Source organism: Centrocercus urophasianus, unplaced genomic scaffold, assembly GCF_019232065.1.
Source record: "Centrocercus urophasianus isolate 14NV4802_14NV808 unplaced genomic scaffold, USGS_Curo_1.0 seq_11, whole genome shotgun sequence".
NCBI classification, from domain to species: domain Eukaryota; kingdom Metazoa; phylum Chordata; class Aves; order Galliformes; family Phasianidae; genus Centrocercus; species Centrocercus urophasianus.
Window position 1 is genome coordinate 23,461,781 of NW_024884253.1, and position 24,595 is coordinate 23,486,375.

Here is a 24,595-nt window from a genome sequence, read left to right on the forward strand (position 1 = left end):
CGCCCCGAGCCCGACGGAGCCCCCCATGCCCGTGTGGTGCTGCCGCTGCTCCTTGGCCGGTCCCGTTAGGTGAGGGGCGGCGCGGCGCCGGGGCCGCGGCCTCCGCGGGAGACGTGTGGAGCGAGGGGCGGGATGGAGGGGCGCCCCAGCCGCGCGGTCACCTTGGGCAGCGCCGAGCCGGGCAGCGCCTAGCCGGGCAGCCCCGCCGCCGCGCGGGGCCGTGCGCCGTTCCTCCTCCGTCGGCGCTCACGGTGCCGCTCCGGGCACCGCGCGACCCCGCCGGGAGATAAGAGCAGCCCGCCGGCGGGATGTGCGCTTGGCACCGGGTATCACCCGTGTGTGCGTGACGAGATCTCCGTCAGCCGCGCGCTGCGGTCAGCCTGCTGCTACGCACAGCGTTGCAGGGGCTTTGGGAACTGCTCCGTAAGAAAGGCTCCTCCGTTAGTAACTTGAGGGAAATAACGGCAGCTGTTGCGAACGGTTTGTTCTCTTCCCGGGGAAGATAGCGTTTACGTATGGTATGTGTTTTCCTGCTCTTTTCCCACGCTTTCTTTAGAAATGTAACTAACTGCGAATAACTGAAAATCAAGAGCGAAGCGCCAGCGCCGGGTCTGGCAGCCTCGCGTCGCTGCGGATCCCCGGCTGGGGGCTGAGCGCAGGCCCTGGGCCGGGCTGCTGGTACCGGTCCCCGCCATGCAGAGCTGGATGCGAAACCTGGTGCTTGTTGCTGGGCCGTTGCTCGCGGCTCAGGGGCGGCCACCTCCGCCATCCTAATTCAGGACCTTCCCGAGCTTTGCTGCGCTGTTCCTAAGAAGCAAGGATGCGCGTCTGATGCGGTGCTGCTTCTGCTTCGTGCACGTGATAGCTGAGGAGCTGATTGCGTGTGCAGGCAGATCTGCACAGTTCTGTGCTGCGCAAGAGAGGTTTTCAGCCGGTTTCAGCCTTCCATCCTGCGAGGAGGGTGTGTGGAACCCCCTTGCTCTCTGCCAGTCCACCTGCAAAGCACAGAGCACTGCTGCCGTAGTGAGCTCGGAGTGCAGGCTGGCAGGTAGCGGAGCCTAGCTGTACCTGCCTAAAAAAGCAGTGTGGTGGTTAAATATCCTCTCTATTCACTTCAGCTTGCAGTTTGTGCTTTAATGCACACCTATTGTGACAAGCCAGCGCACAGCTGTAATTCAGTGAAGTCATTGATTTCCAACTTTTTTTTTCCTGTAATACAGGAAATGCACATGTGAAGTTCTCACTTCCAGAAGTAAATACAATTTCAGAATGGCTTCCCCCTTTTTAACCAAGAAGTGACTGTCACGGGGCTGGGTGACAGTGCTGTCACTGCTGTGCAGCTCAGTCTTCAGCTTTCTGTCAGGCTTTGGGAGCATCCAGCAGACCCCTCAGGCCAAGGGAGCTGATAGGTTGGGACGTTTTTAATTGAGGAGTTGAGCATTTTAAAGATTTAATAAAAGCAGATTTTTAATTTGCCATTGCCTTTTAAGCTAAGCTGATGAAATGTTTGCTTCTTCAGTGACCTGGAAAACTTGAGTAGGTGCTCATAAATAATTAAGAGGCAAGCAGTTTAAAACATGTCTTTAGCATAGATGTATATGTAGAGCATGAAGAACTGTGAGAGGAAGCTAGCTTGGTGTTGCAGAGGGAAAGCTGACAAATTAAGGAGATGACAAGTGGTGGGAGCAGTCTGTAATGCAGCAGCTAACCTATTGGTGCACAGTAATTACTTGCATTAAGTTTGTTGTTTGATTCCTTTTGTAAAAGACTTTCTTAATGTGGTTAAAACCACCATAGGATGCACCTAGGGTTACTAGAAATTGCAGTCTCTCAATTTTTCGCACCGCTGCTGACTTTTAGGTTCGCATCTGCCTGATCAAGAAAGTGTTGGTGTAAAGTCTTGTGTGCTGTTTGGCAGGTAGGAAAGTATGTAAGGGGCTGCTGATACATCTTAGCTTCTCACTCATTTTTTGGTTGGTCTCAGTGTTGTTTGTGGGCTAGGTGGGGGGTGTCTCCACTTCTGATGGGGGTAATAAAAAGTGAGCTTTTCTGTGTGGTGGATCAAAATAATGCTCGTTGGTTATACGTTGGCTTTGTATAAACTGAATTGGAAATCTGTGTCTCTGTGGAGCCATCTGTCCCTTTTTATTATCTTGCTATAGACTTCCTAGGAGAAAATGGACTTGGATTTACTGTTAGAAAACTGTTCTGGAGAGTAAAATTCTGTAGACTGGATGAAACATATCTATTTTAGTCTATTTTTTGTTAATTTTGTAGCTCTTCAAATAAAGCATTAGAAGCAACTTTATTTTGACAAGATTGTTTTGACTCCAGTGCAACTGTTATATTTTCAGTTTTCTTCCATCTGTCCTTCTCAATTAGGAATTACAACAGCTCTGAAACTGAAGGACAGCTTCTGAATTCCTTTGGCCAGTATTTTGGTGACAGCCTTGGGAAGAAGATAAAAAGAATGCCTTTATTAGAAGAAACTGTTCTGCCTGGAGACTCTCTTCTTACTCTGCCTGTGGTAATAATAGGTGAGTTTTTTGACTCAAAATTCTCCACTGCTACCATTCCCTTTATAGGCTTGCTGTGTGAAGTCATTTATCGCTAAATGAATAATGCTTAACATCCTTACGGTGAAGGTGCTTATTACAAAAAGAGTTATTATGATTAACAACAGTGCCATCAGATTATATTGAAGTTCTTGCAACCAGAGTACATTTGAATTGAAATGATGATCTGGCAAATGGACCTGCATTACTTGGCAGCAGATAGATGAGTCTTAGCAGCACTGCTTGGATTCAAGCATTGATCTCAAAGGGCTTGATTAACATGGTGCTGTGTCTTCATCAGTTTGCATGGAGGTTGTTGATGCTGTGGCACTAAAAATTTGTGGAGTCATGCAGGATGGTGAAAAGCATAATGTAAAGTGTGTGCTGTGTGTATTGGCTAGATGTTAACCTGGTTTATTAATTGCGTTTCTCCGTTGTATCTGTCACTAATATCTGAATGTTGTCCCATCTTTTACTAAATCAATCCATGCCAGTTCAGCCAGTTGAGAACAATGCGTTGTAGTCTTGATGAAACAGTTAAAGGATTGTAATTGTAAAATCTTGCTGAATGACAAGATGGCAGAGGGAACAGACTCCCAAGGTACACAGCATAAATTGGTTTGTATTGGGCCAAGGCTCTTGAGCAACAGCTATTCACTAGCTGCTTACTGCTGTGAGTTGATGAAGGGTTAAAGAAAAGATCTGAAATAGAAGAGGCTTTCAGAAACCTCCAAAGTCCAAAGCTGTTAGGACTATAGCAAATCAACACCTTTAATTGTACATGTAAACAGGCAGAGAAATTCCAAAGAATGATATTTCAACATACATTCATGTTAAATCTCCACAACTCAGAAAGATCAGTGTTTGTACAGTGCACATTCTCAAAGCTTTCTTCACAATGGCTTAAAATAGTGCTCATGGAATGTATTTTATATGAATGTGACAGACGTGAATCACTTGCTAAATTCTGCATCACAGTTGAAGAGCAACAGCTTCCTGGCATTTCATCAACCTTCGTTTAAGTTTACCATATGGTTAATGACTCAGTTTTCACTGTTTATCTTTGCAAATATGTGTTATGCAAATACCTGTGCTCAATACTTACTTTGTCTACAGTGCCTTCCTCTGTGCTGATAGCAAACACAGCTGCTTTGAATATTTCTACTTGGGAGGGGGAAAAGTTACCCGAAAGTTATTTCACACATGCATCTGAAAAATGTCTCAAGTTTATCTTCCTCAGCTGCATGTTATCTCTAATTTTAAGGTTTGCTGCCTTAAAAGATATCTACGTTGATCCATAATGTTACGGAACACCACTGTTTTTCCCTCATACATGTGTATGCACAAACTGAATCTCTACTGGCTTAATCTTGTGTGCTATTCCTGTGTAAATGGAGTTTGACATCTTTAAGTTTCCTAGTGCTGTCTTTTCATTGCACTGTTCTAACAATGGGGAGGAAAAATATGGCATAGTTCATTAGTGACTTCATAATGGAGTAGCAACTTCTGTTGCCTTCTCTCTTTAGCTTCACCATTCCATTTCTCCCCTGTATGATGCCCAATTTAAGATCAGATTCTTAGGTTTGTGCTGTGCAGTGTACTCTAATACTTCAGGGTGTACAAAACTACTCTGATAATATTAAGTAACTGCTGTGTTGTTCTTGTTTTGTTCGAGAGAGTAGGAAGAAACTGTTAAATTCTATTTGAATGAGGTAAAATTGGTAAATTTTGTGGTAGAGAACATCTAGAGAATGTTCTGTGCTAAGCTTTATCATGTGCACTGGTTTTGATCTTAACATGTAAACACAGTGTGGTCCTATTTTCATCCAAATAACAGGGCTTTGCAGGGATCTTTGAAGTTGGTTATCCACTTCATATTTAGGTACAGAAAGGTGAACTTCATCTAGAAGATGTCTGTGGTGGGAACTCTCCCCCTTTCTCTCATTCTTTCCAGTGCTTTATGGTTTTACAATGCACAGGCATTTTAACACTTTTTTTGATGTCCATATACTCACACAAAAGCTGCATTAAGAGCCCTTGAGGCACTCTGCAGCCTGGGTTATTTACTCAGGTTCTAGACCTGGGAGTGAACAGGAAAGATGAGGTCTGAGCAAACTTGTTGGGAAATATGGGGCCAAAAAATCCAGCAAGTGGGAAGAGGAGACATGCACTGCAGGAGTGAGATTGGAAATACAAGATACAAATAGGTGTGTGAAGATAATGAGGAATAAGAAGCAAAGCATGAACTCTTGAGATCAGGAGTTAATACAAGGATCTAGCATCTTAATGATGAGTGCTACATAGAACCATGAATAAATTGGTAACTTCAGCATCAGATCTAAAGTGTGTAGTAAATGCCACGTGTGCCCCTCTGGATGAAAATAAAGACACAATACAGAGTAATGTCTCAGTGGGAGAACACTGCTCACTACTTTTCGTTCAGTTAATGAGGAAAACCTATCGAAATAACTGCACCTAGTCACCTGTTTACAGTCTGTAGAAAAGCACATACTTTTCTGATATTAACTTTCCCTGGATTTTTATGTTTGACTTCACAACATTAGCACTACTTCTATACTCGTATGCTATTGTGATCTCCTACTTAATTTAATGCTAATCAAACAAATACTTTCCTTACAGTAAGGTCTTGGCCCCATCCATTTTGCACCTTTTATAAAATAAGTTCATCTATTAATTACAATAATTTCTGTAAATTATAGAAAGCCATAAAACAAAAAGATGCTTGAGTTGATATTGTTGCAATAAAGCATAATGCTGAATGTGGTTTGATGCAAGTTTTTTGTACAGTGCTACGTATGTACTATGTGTGTCAGCATCTACTTTGTTGTGCTGTGTGTGTGATATTTCATTGTCTTGGATCATTTCAGCTTTCTGCTCATCTTTTTTCTTTTATAAGACCTAAAGAGCATATACCCCAGCTTGTTTCTATTCTGTGTTTCACAGTACTTAGTACAAGTGTGAATGCAAAAATGCAAGATGGAAATATTCGGGTATTTCTGTGATTGACAAGTAGAGCAGATCTTATCCATCAGATCATTTGCATGAGAACAGTGAACTTGACGTGCTGAAATATGAAATCCCTTTGTGTACACTTTGTTTCATAGTGCTAATTGTCACACATTTTTTCTTACCCGATAAAAACTGTGCTTGGCTTATCTGGAAGAAGTTCTAGGGTAGGTGTTATTTTACTGTGATAATTATAAGCTGCTTTGAATTGGGATGGTAATGCATTATGCCACTTCACTGTAACTTTATTGCTGCTTATTTAATTACTTAGTAGAAGTAACCTAAAGTTTCTAAAGCAGTTTTCTCTTTCTTTAATAGGAAATGGACCTTCAGGAATTTGTCTTTCATATCTACTGTCTGGATACAGGCCGTATTTGTCTCCTGAAGCTGTACATCCAAACCCCATTCTCCACACAAAATTAGAGGAAGCCCGGCATCTTTCCATTGTTGATCAGGTAAGCCTGTTTTGCAGTCTTGTCCAGCTCTTTTCCTACAAACTACATTATGAAACAGTTGTCTTTAGTGAGCCTATTTGAAATGCTTTTGTAACTTACGTAAGTAGTGTGTAGATGAAAAAAGGGCTTAATGTTCTTATCCTGCAAAGAATGAGACCACAGTACAGCTCAAGTAGCTGTGTGGCCTCAGCCAACTAGCTTTACCACTTGACCTATGCTCTTCTTACCTGCAAACTGAAGGGCAGCGCATACCTTCTTCAGTGTCTCATTAGCAAATTATATACTTGGCTCTTCCAGATGAAAAATGGTACGTTCTGAGAACTGCTTATCTTAAATATAAATTAATTATCTTAAATATAAATAAATAAATAGCAGATTGCAGAAAAATATGTAGAAGTAGCCTGCTTAGCTAATCATGTTTCCAGTGCAGTGATAACATGCTTCTGTTGATTTAAATGATCTGAGGCTCATGATCCAAGGCTACTATGTTTGTGAAGGTGGTTTGTTTTGTGGCTCTAGAGATCTTTTTGTTTGTGGTATTTTTGGGTTTTACAATCTGCCTTTTGTAATGATATTATCGCTTGCCAGAAGCGTCAAAAGCACCACTATGTCAGTGAGGAGCTGATGCAGGCCTTCCAGCTCTCATGTCCTAGAATGTTTGGGTGCAGCTGTGTGGTGGTTTAAGGCTGAACGCCACATGCTGATAATGTACTTCAGATACGTGTTGAAGTTACATGACTGGAAACACTAGTGATTCTCTGTTAAAAGCAGTGCAGTATCAGTAAGTATAAATGTTACCAGGTTGCTCTGTTCTCTTTGCCCCAATTTTTAAAACACCACCTAGCCCTGCATTAGTAGTATGTAATTTTCAAATGAGGCACATGTACTATATTCAGAGTTACAGGAGTAAATCATAGCAGTTATTTCTAAACTGTTTTGATTGTGTTTATCTATAAAATACTTAAAATGCAACTTCCACTGACTGTATTTTCTGCGTATCAAATTCAATGTCTGTACATCAAAACAGTATGATAAACAGTAAAAGTTAGGTAAATATATAAAACTTAACTTTCTTGCTTCAGGATCTAGAGTACCTGTCTGAAGGCCTGGAGGGACGCTCTTCAAACCCAGTTGCAGTGCTCTTTGATACACTCCTTCATCCTGAAGCTGACTTTGGGTATGACTACCCATCCGTTTTGCACTGGAAGCTGGAACAGCATAATTATATTCCCCATGTAGTGCTTGGTAAAGGACCACCTGGTGGGGCTTGGCATGTGAGTAAACATTTCATATCATGATAATTTTGTGGGTTGGGGCTTTTCTTCGAATGGCTGTTTTAAATGTCAATGATGGCAATTGCAGTTTCCATTATCAAAGGTCAAGTATGTTAAAGATTGGCAGAGGGATAAGTTATTCTTTAATTTTGGGGATTGTGGCCATAACTGCTGTCTTGTTTTTATTATTATTTTAAATTATAACAAAGGTTATTCTCTAACTTTTCTCATGTTGTTTTCAGGTGCAATTATACAAAATCTTAAATCTTTAAGATTTTGGCTGCATCCTTTGCTTTAATCTTTTTTTCTTGTTTCAAATAACAATATTTTTAAGTAACCTTTATTTTCCCCTTTGCTTGTACTCTCTTTCTACTTTTTTAGATCACGTAGTTGCTCATTAAAACATCTAACTGTAGGGCAAAAATATTTCATCAGATGTATTATGCTCTATTTTTATGTCAGTCTGAAGGAATAGAGTGAGAAGAACTTTGCTGTTTCACATAAAAATATCTATTAGGAATGTATCTGGTCATCTTGGTTTTTTTTTTCCTCCACCCTAGGCCATGGAAGGCTCTATGCTAACAATCAGTTTTGGAGACTGGATGGAACTGCCTGGACTCACTTTCAAGGAGTGGGCAGCTAGCAAGCGCAGGTAAAGATGCTGCCTAAAGTACTGGGAAATAAGTTGTAAGAATGCAGGTAACTGTTTAAAGAACTGGAAAATATTTGAGCTTCATTCTTTACAGGAAAACTTCTTTTGTTTATTAAATTGCCTAATGGCATTGGAAATGATTTATGTACTCTGGTGGAAGAAAATTGACAGCAGTTGGCCAGAACGATGGCTTTCAGTGCATCAAAATATGTATGTGTACTAACAGTGATGTGTTTGAACATTTCTCAAATAAGTGCTGTTGCTGTAAGCTGATTCAGTCATTCAAAACCTACCAAAGTATACCAGAAGTTCCTCTTTCAATGTGGATGTTAACTTGAGTAACTTAAGTTGCTGTGGATACTCACTTGCAATTCAGGAAGTCTGTACCTCTCAATATTTACTTCACAGACAAAGCTGAAATGTTACAGTCTATGAACTGTACTTTTAAGAGAATAATTCATTGCTTCCCAAAGTTACTTTCTTGTACTAAGTTCCTTGGAAGGCAAGTTAAAGAAAAAACACTGTCTTGTACAATCTGTTGGCTTTTACTTTGAAGCTGCGATTAGTTCCCAAAGATCTGTGTCAACAGATGCGCTCTGCTTAAGCCTGTTCTACAACAAATTTTCCTAACTTTGTTCTAGCAAAATGAAAGGAAGTTGTTTTGACACATAGGGCAAAAAAGCAGAAGGATTTCTTGGGCGTATGTCTTTAAGAGCAGTGTTACTCATTTCAGGACAACACTTAAAATGAAGAAACTGTACCTTTGTTCTGTAATAGCTTTCTTAGATAATAAGGAGATAAGATTACTGTCATTAACTGAAATCCCATAAGCTACTTATTATCTGGAGCTAATTTGTTTATATTATAATTTTCAACAATACTATAAAAAGAAATGCTGAACTGTTTCACTACAGTTAAACAGGCATAATTAGAAATATCAGTGATAATTAATGCTTACAGTCATATGAAATAGTGTTGTTATACCAGATGTCACACTGACATTCATCCTATCCATTAAATACCTCATTAGGATTTTCAGAGTAGTAACCTAAACTGAAAGCACGTATACTATCTTTTTAACCATTGAGAATAAGCAACCCAGTCTCATGTAAACATGAGCTTCTCAGCTTAGTTCAGTGGATAACCTGTTATTTGCTGCTGTTTCTTTTGGCTTTTCCTGGAGCTTTTTTCTAAAGAAGCAAACAGATTCATTCAATTTCTCAGACAGCTTAAATTTTTTGTAAATAGGTCAAACATAAGGTAGTATCAGGATTCCAGTGCAAGAATGCTTTTTCTTGGACATCTGGTCATTGTAATCCTGTTCAAATGTGTATTAAGGTTCAGTGTGATACTTTATTCATTCAGGTAGGATTTAATTCTCTGTTACAGAGCTACTTAATTTGAAACTTACTGAGCTTATCTGTACTCACAGGAGAGTGATTCGTTTGAGTTAAGCCCTTTTCTTCATTACACTTTACAATATACCAAACCTACAGTTTCAAATTTGGCTCTTAGCAATTATGATATTTATTTACTTTATTTTAGTGGTCATTGAGTGCTGTTTTAGCTGGTGTTCTACTGTAGATGGTCATGATGTTCAAGTGAGTTGTAAAACACTTCCATATAGACCTAAGTAATACTGCAGTTTTCTTTTTGATTTGTTCATCACCTTAGCACTTATTATAATTAAATATTTACATTGTTTTTAAAAAGAGATAGCTTGTCTCTTATGTCAGGAATCTAGAGAGCAAATAAAGCAAATTGAGTGAGTTTAAATATACTGAACTCCATATCAGTTACACTGGGCAGATTCAGTGCTCTTAAATCTGACTGTTGTGTTGTAGATCATAGTTGGATGTTAAAATATTGATAAGGTGTTTATATAAGGTGTTTTCAAGCTATGGCAGGGGAGATTCAGGCTGGACATGAGGAAGTATTACTTTTCAGAAAGGGTGGTCAGGCACTGGAATGGACTGCCCGGGGAGGTGGTGGAGTCACCGAGCCTGGGGGTGTTCAAGGAAAGGCTGGATGTTGTGTTGAGGGACATGGTTTAGTGGGAGCTATTGGGAATAGGTGAACGGTTGGACTGGGTGATCTTCTAGGTCTTTTCCAACCTTGGTGATTCTATGATTCTATGATTCTGTATTAACTGGAAACATTCAATTTTGTTTCAGAAATATAAAGAGTGACCGAGTAATGCCAGAGGAAATAGCTTGTTACTATAAACACTACGTTAAAGTCATGGGCCTCCAAAAAAACTTCAGGGACAATGTTTACATAACATCAGTATCCAGACTTTACCGAGGAGATGATGAAGATAGAAGTCAGCTGAATGAAAATATTCCGACGCAGCATTTGGAAATGGAAGATGGACAGAAACCACTGATTAAGCGAAACTGGGAAGTCAGAGGTTATCAGCGAGCAACAGATGGTTCTCATGTGCCCTTCTGCCTCTTTGCTGAGAACGTGGCTCTTGCCACGGGAACCTTTGACTCTCCTGGCCGACTGCACATTGAAGGTGAAGATTTTCCTTTTGTCCTTCATTCCATGTCTGACTTCGGAGCTGCTGTAAGCAAAGGAAAGCTACGTGGGAAAGCAGACCCTGTGTTAATTGTGGGTGCTGGACTTACTGCAGCTGATGCAGTACTGTGTGCCTACAATAACAACATCCCAGTAATTCATGTGTTTCGTAGAAGAGTTACTGATTCGAGTCTGATTTTCAAACAATTGCCTAAAAAGCTTTACCCTGAGTACCATAAGGTCTATCATATGATGTGCACTCAGTCACATACTGGGGACTCTCATCTGCATTCTGCTTACACTAGTTTCCCTGAACACAATGTACTTTCCTTTAAGCCTGAAATGAAATGTGTTCTTCAGAGTGCCTCTGGACTGAAGAAAATCTTGAAGTTTTCTGTAGCCTTAGTTCTGATAGGTTCTCACCCAAATCTCTTCTTTTTAAAGGACCAAGGACATAGCATAGGACATCACTTAAATCAGCCCATCACGTGCAAAGGGAATCCTATTGAGATAGATCCATATACATACGAATGCACTAAAGAAGCAAACCTCTTTGCTTTAGGTCCCCTGGTGGGAGACAACTTTGTACGGTTTCTGAAAGGAGGTGCATTGGGCATTGCACGATGCTTGGCAATAAGACAAAAGAAGAAACATGAATTGATGGGAAGTGAGGATGGAGGAGGTGATGGGGTACCATAAATAAGGCATTAGAAACTTTTCACGTATGGAACTAGACTTAGTCTAACAAAGCACTCACTGACAGCAAAAGTTGTTAGCAGTCATATTTCTGTATACAAGTAACCTGTGCTTGTATTGTTTGATAAAGGATGCTGATACCATAATACTTCCTTTTCAAAATGCAAAGATTTGATCTGCTGTTACAACTGATCTCTATCTACTGGAATTAATTCCAGAGAAACAGAAAATGAGACTAACTCTTACTGACCTACCTGTCATCTCTTGCTCAGCTGAAAGAGCAGACTTCCTCTGGGAAAAGCAATGCCTGCCAGTGTGGGTTCATCTTTCAGTGTCAAACTTGACAAAATATTCCTATCCTGAAATTAACTTCAAAAAGCAGAAGGCTGTTAGTAGAAAGTGATGCTTGGTCCCAGAGCAAATTTGGAGCCTTTTGAAGTGGGAATTTTATTTATTTGCCATAGTAATACTTGGAATGAGCACTTACAAAATGGTCTTTACTATACGAAGGATATTCCATAAGCAGAGAGAGTCCCAAGAGAGTCCCAAGTGACCCAATTTGGTAATTGGAATAAAAGAATAGGCATTCGTGTTTAATCTTCAGTGCATGATTTGACAATCCATTAATATTTTTTTCATGCAATGCCTAGATTTTGGTGAGTAGAGACAGACGTGACGTGAGATGTTCCCCTGCGGTGATATGTACGTTCTGAGAGAACTCACCAACATAAACAATAAAGTACTGATGTAAGTGCTCTTATTACAGTGTCAGTATAATGAATATTTAGTGTACCTGTGCAAAAGACTACATGAGAAAGCTTTTCAGCTTTTTGCCTCCTAGCTCAGGAAGGCTGGGATCACTTGAGTGATGAAGGTGGGTGATAGGTGGTAGTATTTCCCATTTGGCCAAATACTGGTTATTTGCAGCCTGCATATTTTTAAAATGTCATGGGAAAGGATTATATCTTACAGCCAGCGTAACAACAGCAACAAAAAACAAACAATGACCATACTTTGTATGAAGGCTTACAGTTTGCTGTAAGATATTTAACGTGTAACTACCTCTGAAGTTTTACATTTATCCTCCGTAACATAAGGTCTAGATTTCATTTGTTGGATTTTTGTTTGAACGTGCTCTAGAATTATTGACTATAGTAAGCAGCAGCTCACTGTTATTCCAGAACTCACAAATTAAGTGCTTCAGTTCATTACCAAACACTTAAAAACAGGTTAATTCGCAGAATAACCTGGCTAGACTCTTAGTTTTTCATTAGCCCTTTTCTGTGTTAAAGAATGTCATGTTCATGTAAGGTATTGTATTTGCGTGATTGAAATCTTCATATCGGAACTTAAGTAGATTTTAAAACTGAAATGAGGTTTAGACTTGGTCTGATCAGTGCTTGCTGGTATCCCAGCTCACTTTCCCAAGTTATAGATACCTATAGTGACAAATGCCTGTTTTCTGTGCCAACTGAATTACTGAGTTCTGTGCCTATCGTCAGCCTTTATGTACCTGAGGAAGGTAATCAGGCTTGGATCACAGAAGTTAAAGTCAAAAAGGCTGAAGTATGTGAGGATTAAAGTGAGTTTTTTTTTTTTCAATGGAAATCCAAAATTATTTATGAAGTGATGCTACTACTGACAAATCTTAGAGATAATTGCTTAAGTATAAGGAGGGCAGACTTCGTATTTGCTTTATTGCCTACATGATTGAATTCAGCTGTATGTTTTCAGTGGTGGAGGTATTTTTAATAGTGACATTTGGACTGGTTTTAATTATTCTAGGTTTATTTTGTTGATAATTGAATTGAGATTCTATAATTAGCCTTCATTAGTGAGAACTGTATATATACATCTATCCTAAATCTGTGCTACCCAATAATTTAACTATGAATTAGCATTGAAGTGCTAGATTTTAGGCTGCAGGTAATAGAACTGGATATTTTAGAACTGCTTAATACTTGCTTACAAAATCTTATTGCAATTAACATATTGAGAATATTTCTACACTGTGATTAAATTCCTTCAGTTTTGTGTAAGTGGCCAAGCAGAGCATATTGCAGCACATCAGAGTACTTGCCTTCATTACGTGAAACAAAATGCTGTCAAAACACAGGAAACAATATACTTGGCCAGAAGGATAAAAGCTCTTGAGTGGCCGAATCTCCATCCTCAGCTGCTGCATCTGCTAATGGGCTGTGTTTGTAGTGAGGGAAATATGGTCAGAGATATTTGTTCTGTTCTTTGTACAGGTGTATTTCACAACAGCATTTACAACATCTTGAGCCTTAGCTGCTTTTCTGTTTTCCTTAGTATTTCTAAGATGAAAATTCATGAGATGCTTTAGTTGGGCAGAGGAGTTTATTTGGTGGTAACTCTTGTTAGCCTGTCAGTATAAAAAGAATAATAATAATAATAATAATAATAATAGCCTTTAACTGAAGGTGTTCCAAAAAGGCACCCTGTTTTTTTTGTTTGTTTGTTTGTTTTCTTTTTCTAGAAATTGCCAGTTCTGAAGTTTCAGCCAGACATTTGGGTTTCTGACTTTGACTGCTTGGTGAGGTTTCTGTTTCTCTCCTAGGTACGCTGTGAGAAAAAGATATGCAGAAGTTAATGCAGTTAGGATAGCTTTTCCGTAGGACAGCTTTCCCTAAAGAATTGGATCACGCTGCATTTGTTGTGGATTAGATGGGAGCACTGAATAGGTACCTTTGGGGGAAACATGTTGTCTCTCAGTTCTCAAATATATACACATTCAATATATGTATTTAAATTTCCTTTCTTCATAATAGTTCCCAAAGGGAAACTTTGCTTCCTTCAGCATTTCTTTCAGTGAGGAAGGCAAGTTTTCAAATACTGTACATTAAAAAAAGGTTGCTTATTACTGAAGCTTTATTACTAATATGCAGAAAGATCATAACTGTTAGCTGAAGAAATTTTATTTAGATTTATAGAACTTCTAAAGGTGCAATAACCATGCTAAGTGTTTTCTAATAGGCTGGTGGGAAAATGTCTTTTGTAGTTGTTCTTGGTTCTTTAATGCTGAACACATCTCCAAAACTATTGCTAAGATTAATTAGTTTCCAACTGTGTTGAACTGGGACTAAGATGTGTCATAGTAGGTTTCCTAGTATGTGATTATTTAATGATAGGCAGTTCTGAATGAAGGTACCTAGATGGATGGTAACAAATGGCATGGTTTCTGTTGGCTTCCAGTGGCTGATGGATGAACTTCTGCTTAATTTGCCAGGATTGGCTTCATTTTACCCTGGCAAGTGCAGAAATCCACAGTAACGTCGGGCTGCTCTATCTCAAGAGGAAGCACTGCCTGGAGCTAGCAGCCTTGGTTTTCTGCTGAACATATGGACAGAGTGTTGGGCCCAGATGCATAGGTTGCAAACAGGGCTTATATGCTGAGTAAAGGACACCAGAGAGCATCCCATAGCTATGGGTCCCTGGTCCCCAATGCTGCGGGGGTTGTTGGGAGGTGTCATGTTGTCCTTGTGGCCTCTTGTGTAGGCACTCTTCAATTAATTTCTTTGTGATGGTTGCCTAATGAAAAATAACAGTCTGGTAGAAGGAGATGGCTGTAGCTTTTCTCTTGCAACATTTAAACTGGGAAAAAGATGATAGACAGAAAAATGGAGCACTTGGTTTAATTTCCTACAGCATTGAACAGACCTAGACTTTGAGGCAGGCCTGTTTTGCACAGGCAGTTGGAGAGAGAAGGAATTTACCTTGTTTTTAGGTAACTTGCTCTTGAGAGACAAAGAAAGGGTGTGAAATCTTTCAGCTCCCAATGATTTCATGCTAATTAACAAGTAATGACCAGTAAGTAACAATAGAAGAAAGCAGTAAAGAATCTGAGCAACGTAAACTTAAAAGCCTATAGGTGCAAAAAGAGCCCACATGGTGTTAGAGCGTAGTGGGCTCCCATCCTCTGTAAGGTTTATGCTGTTACATTTTCACTTGGCTAATATTTTAGAACCATTTGGCTCTGATTTTCTGTTACCAAGTGTGGATTATTTGGTGAGGGTTAGAGCCAGATGGGAGCATGGTAGCCACACTGGCGGAAGAACTTTCTGGATATTCATTTTCCTTGCACAACCTGGAAGAGAATGCATGAATGCATGCTTTGTTTGAGGTTACCACAATGCCTGGTCTGTTGAGCAGAAACAAAGGAATCTGAAATGCCATTGACAAAGGAAGGCTTTGGTGACACCGGGTGACAAAGTTAGACACTGCTTTACAAACGGCTCTTTCTGCAAGACAGTACTGTCTTTGGGGGGGAATATGGTACACTTCTAAGATGTCTGAGCTAATCCTCAAAGCCTGAATTGCACTAGGAAATGTGAAATCACACATTCGGTGTAAGGAACAAGGATTGGGTTGAAGTAGTGATTGCAGTAAGGCTAAGCACTCTTCCAGGGATGGTTTTGTCAATGCAGATTGAAATGTTTCAGGCTTAGTGCCCTGATATCCTGTTGCACCTGTCTGCATGCTAGTGACTTTATAGCAATGATAATTTCTTACTTAAAGGGCATATTAAGCCCAACTCTTACTGGAAATTCATTAAATTTACATTTTCCTCCCCCATCTCTTCATGATGAGATCAGTGGCAATGTGCATGTATACAACCATACTGCCTGTGGTGGATGCTTCAACCAACTAAAATTTAGCATAGTTCCTGGATGCCCCTGTGGACTTGCATCTATTTAAAAAAACAGTACAGAATCCTGGCATTTTTTTTTTTTTTAAACTTGATATATAAATTAGAATGTTGTCCACAATTCCAGAGGAAAGGAAGTGAAAGGTTTGTAGACTTTCAAGGGGGTGACCTGAGCAAAAGGAAGAGTTTCATGTTCAATGGTAGGACCAGCTGTATGAATGCTGAGGTGCTCCTTTTCAAAATCCTGTGGCCTCACATCTGTTTGGCAAAATTTTGGAAAGTCATTGCTCTGGTATTGCCCATTTCTGTTAGATCTGATGCTCTGGTTGCGGATTTCCTGTTCTAAATGAGCTGAAGATTTATATTCACTCACCCACGCTTCCTGCTCTCATGCAAGGCAGCTGGAGCTTGAGGTACCAAGTAAACATTACAGTGCGTCAGGCTTCACTATTTCTGCTTTTGCTGAAGTACGTTTAGGTCATATCCTTTTTTAGAAGTTCAGTGTAAACATAACACATAGATGGTATCTGCTGTCAGCTGAAGTAGATTCTCCTTTGAGTTGTGAGTAAAACCTCAGTTTTGATGAGATGATTAACTTTCCCAAGGCTTGCATACAAACCTTGTTTCATCTTCAGGTGTGAAAACTGATGGCAGATGAGGGTTCTCCACTTCCTTTGGCCTTTCAAGTCAAATTATATGTGGTGAGGCAAAATTGTACGGTGTTCAGGAGGAGGAAATTGTACTGATCTGGTGCTGCAACTAATGCTTGAGAAAGAGAGATTCTGAGGGTCAGAGATGAGGTGGAATGGTGCAAACAGTGTTAAAGCAAATGGTGGGGCATGCTGCTGGCTGGGGAGATATAGAAATGGTAGGGATATTGGAATGTAGTCATGGTGGTCATCAAAACTTGTTAAGAGGAGGTGTGAGGGGTATAACAGTAAGGAAGATGATACATGTGTGTTGCTGTTTGGTTTAGGAATGAAGATACTAGTATGAGCAGAGTGCAGTCAGAGGAGGCCAATTTGTGATTCAAATACTGGGTATGGCCAAATGTGACTGGGGATTCCACACATTGAATGAAGCAAGAGAAGGGCAAGGTGTATGGGGGGGAAGTAAGGGGGAGAAGATGAATTTTCTGTACAAAAGAACTGATGTTAGGAGAGCTGGTTGCGGTGGAGGTAGGCCTCAGAGCTGCCTTTGACTGGTATGCCAGCTATGAGCTGAAGCTTGGTGTGAAATGTGATTTGATTCCTCTGACTGAGGAATGGTGGTCAGCAGACGAATGTGAAATTGATGGGAAACACATTTTCAGACCACAGGAATTAGTGCAGTGCCGCAGGAGAAGCCTGCCCTGCCCTCACCCCCTGCTGCATCAGCCCTGAGAGATGGAAAGTAAGGGCAGGAGTGAGATGTGGGTTGTCACTGGTGGAAAGAAATGGAACACGAATCTCAACAGTCTGAGGGGAAAAAGTCCCGGTAGCTTTGCCCAGGGCAGTGGCTTCCCAAACAGACATGGGAAAGGCAGGAAGTCAGTGGAAACGGAGAGTGAGGATGATGTTCCTGCACAGATGCAGCACCTGGGCTCTGCTCCAGGGGTGTGTGAGTTAATTCAGCCTGTGTGGAACCATGCTCAGTGAAGCTGCTGGATGCAAGACTGTACTCTAAAAGCCTTGCTAATAAAAAGTATATTTAGTCTGTACACTGTGTGCATCTCCTTCCTGTGAGCAATGTGAACAAAGATGGTTCTAAAAAAAGCAGACCCACAGCCCCTCAGTGTTCGTTACTCAGAAAAATGAAAGTGCTGTAGATAAAGCTGCTGCTTTTTTATCAAAAAAATACAGCTATAAGCAGAGTTTGGTCAAGTGTGCTATGCTTTTAGGTTGTGATTTGGATTAGAGAAAGCTCAAAGGTCCAAGTTAGGTTAGTAAATGTTTTTTTTAGTTGCAGATGCTAAGTTAACCCCATACAAGTTCACTAAGAGGAAAAAAAAAAAAAAGTTCATCTGAATCTTGAAACCAAAGGGCAGAAACCATCTGTAAAACCAAAGCATACAGCAGCAGTTGTTCTGAACTACACAATGCTCAGTAAAAGGCTACTGTTCACGAAGTCACTCTGTACAGAGATGTGATACAGGGAAATTAAATGTGTGAGTACAAATCTCCCCATGGAGAGAGTTGCAGCCCCAATGCAGGAGCAGTAATTTCTAATACAGTGGGAGAAAATAGGAAACCACCTTCCCTAGTAAAGTAGTTTCACAGCTGCCTGTGAGAGAATGCAGAGAAATGCTGGCACAGAGAAACATCACTAGATTTATGAAGAACCCTCCCCGGGCTTCTATTGAGGTGCTCACCTAATTGCATGATGGGTGTCTATCAGTTCTATGATGCTAAACCGAAAAAAAGAATCAAGGCTGCTAAATCAACTATGTGGGGAACTGGATGTGAGAAGCCCTAACTGCTACAACTTGAACACAAGAGTGGTCTCAGCTGTGCCTCTGGGGCTGCTCAAGTTGCAGTCTGAGTAGCAGAAGACTTGGCATTTATGTTCTTTTACAAGGCCCATGGTATGTTCTGTTACGAGTTTTTCAAGAAAGAAGAGGTTTTTTTCTATCAATTATATACAAAGGTAAACAGAAGCTTTCTGAAGGATCTTGTCCACTGATATTCTGCTTAGTAACTACCATCAAAAAGGTCATCCTCAGCAGTCTGCAAGGACTCAGATCTATTAGAACAGAGAGCTTTAAACATAAAAACATGGAAAATTTTGAGATGAGAAAAATTCACGTTGAGAGTACAACAAGTAATACTAAATACATCTCTTCCAGCAAATGCTACCACTAAAGGTGGTGGGTGGATGAGATCTGCCCCTGCTGTGATGTAAGTTACAGTACCAACGTACCTTATGGCCATCTGCTGCATTCAGAGTTATCGATCTTCCAATCTGTGTATCTTTTTGGTCATCCCTGAGCAGTCAAGGATCCACAAATCAAAAAATGAGGAACAACTTTTTTTTTGAACACAAAATATTTTTTTGTCTGAGACCATGTAACCAGTTTGACTTCAGGATAATTGCTACTGACACACATAGATCTTGGGGCACTGTTCTTCGGAGTTGAAACATGACACAGTGGTTTGAAATAGCCTAGTTCACCTTGACTGCTGTGTTAAAGATTCAGTCACATCACATAAGAAAAGCGATCCTACCATCTTATAAACAGTGATAGAACTTCTGTCCATCTTCATCACAGTTTTATGTATGTGAACAACTTCAGGGCTTTTTGAGCTGAACTTAAGTATGATGAAGAAAAGCTGTTTTATTTCCATCTCCAAAATCTTTTAGAACAGTAGCACTAGTACTTGCTCTACTTAATGAGCCACTGAGAAGGCTACCATCATTAGGCATTAGCTATGCTTATATCTCTTAATAGATTCCTAACTCTTAAGACAATATCCCTGAAAAAGAGCTCAAGAATTCAATTAATGTCCTTTTCTCCCTCGTGAGACCAGTTCCTTCGATTTCTCTTGGCCTGAATCTTCAAGACTGGAAAATGACCTTATTTCAAAAAGGAGCAGCGTTTATTTGGCTTCCCTGCCCCAACTTGATCTTGAATTTTCAACTTTTTTCTTCTTTCATTTGATGGAAAAGCTCCTACAATGCTAAAAATCAGGGACAAGTCTCTACAAGCAGTACTGGGACAGCTGTTATCTACTGACATAAAAGGAGGATGGAGTAAAGCCAAATCCTCTATTCTATTGAAAATAATGAGTAGTAACTGTCAGCTCAAAGAGGGGAGTGGTTCACGCTTCTCAACCTGAAGCATACTTCTTTTCTGTTAAATGAATTTTATTTAAAAAAAATTCTGAGTAGCTCAGAAAGTAGAACTGATCATGTCCCTTGAAAGGAACAGCACTCTGTATTTATCAGCTAGCACAAGACTTACATTCAATTCCCTTAACTACAATGTTCTATTGAATTAAGAAAAAAAAATGAACACAAGTTTCCTCATTGTACTTGTGAAAATCATCAAATCTCGTCTTCCTCCCCATCTGTCTTAAGTTCTACTGCAAATGAAAACAATTTACAAATTTACACTCTGGAGAAATTAATAAGGCTGATTTGGCCACTCTGTACATAGCAGGGGGGTTGAAACTCGATCACTCTGGTCTTTTTCAACCCATGCCATTCTGTGATGATTCTATGATGATTTTCACGTGATACTATAGGAAAGTATATAAACTCTTGTACAATGATTGTCATCGTGTAACTTTTTAAGAACAATTTGTATGAGGAAGAAACAGCAGCCATTTTCAAACACACTTCTTTCCTATTTGCAAAGGAAAGAGAATAGGTGGAGAAAAAAACAATCTTTGCCTCTCTTCCCTCTCAAAGAAAAGAAAACACATAACTGAACTGCTTGTTGCTGTTGCAAAATTTTCCTGAGTTTACAGGGCTGTTTCTAACCCAGCTGTAAGATGTTCAAACAAATACTGACTATCTGAATACTGAGAATGAGGCAAGAGCTCTCATTTTTTAATACAAAGATTTGTTTAAATATTTGTCATCACAAAAAATTGGTGTTTATGTATAAATAATCTGTTGTTACCAACTTCAAGAACAGGAAGAAGCTGGAGTTGATTAGTATTCAATTTGTTCCTGAGTAAATAAGAAATATTTAAGGTTTGGTGTAACTTCTTTGTCTTGATTACGCCCTCTTCAAAAACTTTCACAAGGCAAATGTGATAATAGACAAAAAGCTAATTAACTAACAAGGCCTGATCCTAGCTTCCTTTCTTCTCCCTCTTGTCCCCCCCCTCCAATAGTATTGACAAGTGAACATTAGAAAGAAGCTTCCTGAAATTAAATCCTAAATACACGCAGTATTTTCCTAAGCTATTTTCCTATTACTCTGAAACAAAAACATTAAGGTCTTGAATGTACAATCCTTGAAAGAAAATTCTCTTTTTCTGTATTAAAAGCAAGATTTAAAAACAAGTCATACAGTAGCAGATAGCTCAGATAGTCATACATGTGTATATATTACATGCTGTAACCAGCAAACACATCAGTGGAGCAGAAAGCATGTTTTGATACAGAACTGCTGTAAATTCAGGTCACAATTTATCTTCTCCTTTTCACGTTAGGATCATACCTGCAACAAAAAAAGAAGTTGTCACAAATAAGCATGGCTCCATGATATTTAAATGTAAGAATGTAACACAAATGATTTTATTATACAATTATAACAAGGGATTAGGCAACGTTCAGTCCTTTCCCAGACTGCACCTGTGATTAATTATTGTTGCTACAATTTGACTGAAGAATGGAGAAGTTAAACCTGTGCATGAACTGAAGGTAACACTCTTCCCTGGCTCCTTTCCTAGCTACTCAAAATCTTTCTGTCTATCCCACACATAAGCAAGATTCTCCAAGCCTGTAAGTATCCATACATAACTGAGACACCCTGCAAAAAAAAGTCCAGAGGCCAGGGGTAGAAGAGTACTGTACATTCACAGCAATGTACATTTGGCCAAAACTCATTCAGCAAAAATCCTCCTATTGCCTCCTACACCCATACAGCAATTCCCTGTTTTATCTTCTTTATACAGCTTCTGATTGACTTCTAGTTACTAGTATCTACTTTCTGGAAAAAAAATTAGATTTCTGAGTTACAGCAATATATTTACGATTTTCCTGTGCTACGCCCCTTGGCCTTCTTTTTCTTCATTTGTGCTTCACTTCCCCAAATCCCATGTCCCTTCTTTGAAATTCTGATATGCTTTGTACTCACGCGCGGAAAACTTATGGACACAACAAATGGTCAGGCAGTTTTACTTCCACTCATTCTGAGCTCATTCATCAGGACTTTTTTTTGCTTAGGCAGGAAAATGTCACAACTTCTGAGCCAAATTACATCACCATATAATTACAAAGCTATTATAGAATTTACTGCTCTAACACATGAAACGTGTATCCTTTGAAAGCAACGCTCTATTATTAACTATTAATGAACAACACAAGCTGTTAATACAGTAAGCTTTTCTGAATGGCTTGTACACATGTTGATACTCAGTATGATGTCATTTTGACAGTCAGTTGGACAAACACCACTTTCTTCACAATCTACACTTTTCTACCAAAATGTACAGTTTTTAGAATTTGTCAAATGCATGTCAGGTCAGAAGACACACAGTGGTTTTTTGCTTCTTCACATAAAAATGAGAGAATAATTAAAGCTTTGCTGACCAAAATGAGACCCTTATACTCAATCTCATTTGACTTCATTGCTAGAACATTGTTACAAATGAATTGTAACATTTAAGGATGTCCTGGACACCAAAACACATTCAGAGATCTCGAAGAACTGATAAAATCAGAGGAGACATTTCATGGTGTCCCGATGGCAGGGTTCCAGCTTCAACTCCATCTGAGACTGTCTATGGAGAAGATGACACTGACCATCACGAACACCTTTCTATTTAATCCTCCATCTCACCTTCAGTCATTTTTCATGCTAAACGAATCCTGGATGATGTTTTCCAAACAGAATGAAATCAAACAGTATCTGAGAAAGGAAACTCTACGGTGACTGTGGCTTGGACCAGAAAGAAAGCTACAGAGATTCCATCGCTGGCATAAATGTACAAAGAAACAAAAGGCTTTGCTGGGAAAAGGGAATGAAGGGCACAAAGGGGTGTTACTAAGCATAACCAATTTATTTGTAGTCTTAGCAGAAAGATATTTCCTTCCCTTCTGTCTCGTTTCTCTCTCTGAATCAAAAGTAGATGAAGGTATGGATTTTCTTTCCAACTCATCTTTACCTTGGAGCATGAGTGTTGCTAATTTCATTTTCAAATGCAATTTTCAGGGGAAATTGCAGCTGTTAAAATTAGCATCACACCAACCAGTTTTGCTCAGGATTAAGGACAAAATTAGAAGTAGGTTACGATCTGCTGAACATTAAATTACGTGTTCGAGTATTTTTGGAAACTTCGGGACATGCCACTATCCCAAATAAATTGGCACTAAGGTCAAAACTGTTCTAAGCATGAATGCACGTGAATTATCTAAGCTTCCACTGCTTTTGAAAGGTTCAAATTAATCAAGATACTTTAGATCAGTTAATTTTCTAGCACAGCAATCAAGCTGCACCATGTATTTGTATAAATGTATTCGTAATTGTCATGCATTTAAATGTACTGCAAACATAACACCTGGATAAGATAGCAAACTTGGCATAGAACATCTGGAAAGCAGTTACAGAGCACTGAAATTTAAGACTGGAGTTGAAAGTGGCCAGACAAGAAATCAATTGAATAAGATGATTTTCCATACTCTTTCAAAAGAGAGATGAGGAAAAGTAGTAAGCAACTGAAACAAGGGAAAATGGAAGAAAACCACTACTACAATGAATTATGCCAAAAAGCATAGGAAATATAACATTTAGGTGTATTTATACATTGTTAAGTTTTTGGAAGTCATTACCTCAAAGGTTAAAAAAGATCATTCTGATGATCCCTTCTTTCACAGAAATATCATTCCTTGCTTTAGGCCCCTCAGCACAAGACAGACAAGTACCACGGCTAGCACTGAAGTCACAAACTCCAGAACTGTTCCTTAGGAATTCAGATGACCGGCTTAAATCTAACACCAAACTGTTTCATCAGGCAAACGCTAATGGCACAGAGCTTGACTCTGGAAATCTCTTCCAGTCTTTGTGAATAATCAGCCAGAGAATCACGCAGTGTCCTGAGGAGCTGAAAGGGACCCGAAAGGAACACCAGAAGTTCAACTTCTGGCTCCACACAGAACTACGACAAGAGACAGGAAATGGCAACATTCTCGTTTGAGAATGTTCTTTTAAAATCATTAGGGTAATTCTGAAGTGGAAGTTTAAAGCAAAAACAAACAAACAAACAAACTGAGAGTTGTAATTGAAAGTTACCTTGAGTATAATTCCATACATGGAAATACAAGAGACTTTGAAAAGAATAGGCAAAGAAACAGCCTTTGCAGAACTGGCATTTGTCCAAAAAAAAAAAAAAAAAAAAAAAAGAGACATGATGAAAGATGCATCTTTTATAAACATAAGCATAAACCTCTTACCTAAAGAGATCATCAGCAAGCGATTCTTCTCTGGCACGTCGATTCTGTTCCTGAAAAAACAGGATTTTTCAACACGGTATATTAAGAATTAACATACTTTCTCCATGCAAGTTCATGATGGATAATGTATTTCATTAGTCAAGGCTGGCTACTGATGCCAACTGGCAGATCAGTTTGTGAATTGGTCAGAAATTAGCTTTCTGTTTTTCAAGGCAGTGTAGAAACAGGGGAAATTTTGTCTGATTATAGGGAAATCTTAATTAGCATTATCTACATCCAGGAACTAAAAAAAAAAAAGAGATAACAATGGGATTTGATCAGGCGATGGAAACAAAGTATGGATCATCAGCAAGTACTTTTGAAGAAAGTACTGGAAAACGAAACTGCTGGTGAGTGCTGTCATAAAGTCCTATGTAAAAAGAGAAAAAAAGCATAAAACTTCCCAGTGCATTTCTTAGTATATTGCAACAGAATTTTACTCAGGTATTTTCTGTTCTGTTCAAGAGAACACAGAGTATCAACTGCACATTGTAACAATTTAAACAAAGATTAATACACAAAAGTTCTTCCTGCCTCTCTGTCACATTTGTAGGAACCACAATTTATCATCCTGCTTATTTCAGTTACTAAAAAAAAAAAAAACA

The 24,595-nt window shown here is 39.4% G+C and overlaps 2 protein-coding genes across 6 annotated transcripts in view; one reads left to right on the plus strand and one right to left on the minus strand.

The window, feature by feature from the left end:
- On the plus strand, window positions 1-20,524 carry OSGIN2 (oxidative stress induced growth inhibitor family member 2). 3 transcript variants are annotated; one of them, XR_006167114.1, is made up of 7 exons: window positions 1-69; window positions 2,383-2,537; window positions 5,901-6,037; window positions 7,120-7,311; window positions 7,872-7,963; window positions 10,138-11,926; window positions 13,680-20,524. XR_006167114.1 is itself a non-coding variant. In XM_042808769.1 (6 exons), exons 1-6 carry the CDS (start codon window positions 26-28, stop codon window positions 11,180-11,182), a joined length of 1,665 nt encoding a protein of 554 aa, XP_042664703.1. In that variant the 5' UTR covers window positions 1-25; the 3' UTR covers window positions 11,183-11,939. The 3 variants fall into 3 exon arrangements, 1 of the variants encoding a protein (XP_042664703.1); XR_006167115.1 differs by lacking the exon at window positions 1-69 and adding an exon at window positions 337-518; XM_042808769.1 differs by lacking the exon at window positions 13,680-20,524 and having other exon boundaries at window positions 10,138-11,939.
- Window positions 19,674-24,595, minus strand: part of NBN (nibrin) — a 22,589-nt gene continuing 17,667 nt past the window's right edge. For all 3 annotated transcript variants that reach the window (XM_042808768.1, XM_042808767.1, XM_042808766.1), the window contains 2 exons: window positions 23,952-24,001; window positions 19,674-20,997 (listed from right to left, as the gene is read on the minus strand). In XM_042808768.1, the coding sequence (XP_042664702.1) occupies window positions 20,967-20,997; window positions 23,952-24,001 (81 nt within the window). In that variant the 3' untranslated portion in view covers window positions 19,674-20,966. The remainder of the gene's footprint in view (window positions 20,998-23,951; window positions 24,002-24,595) is intronic.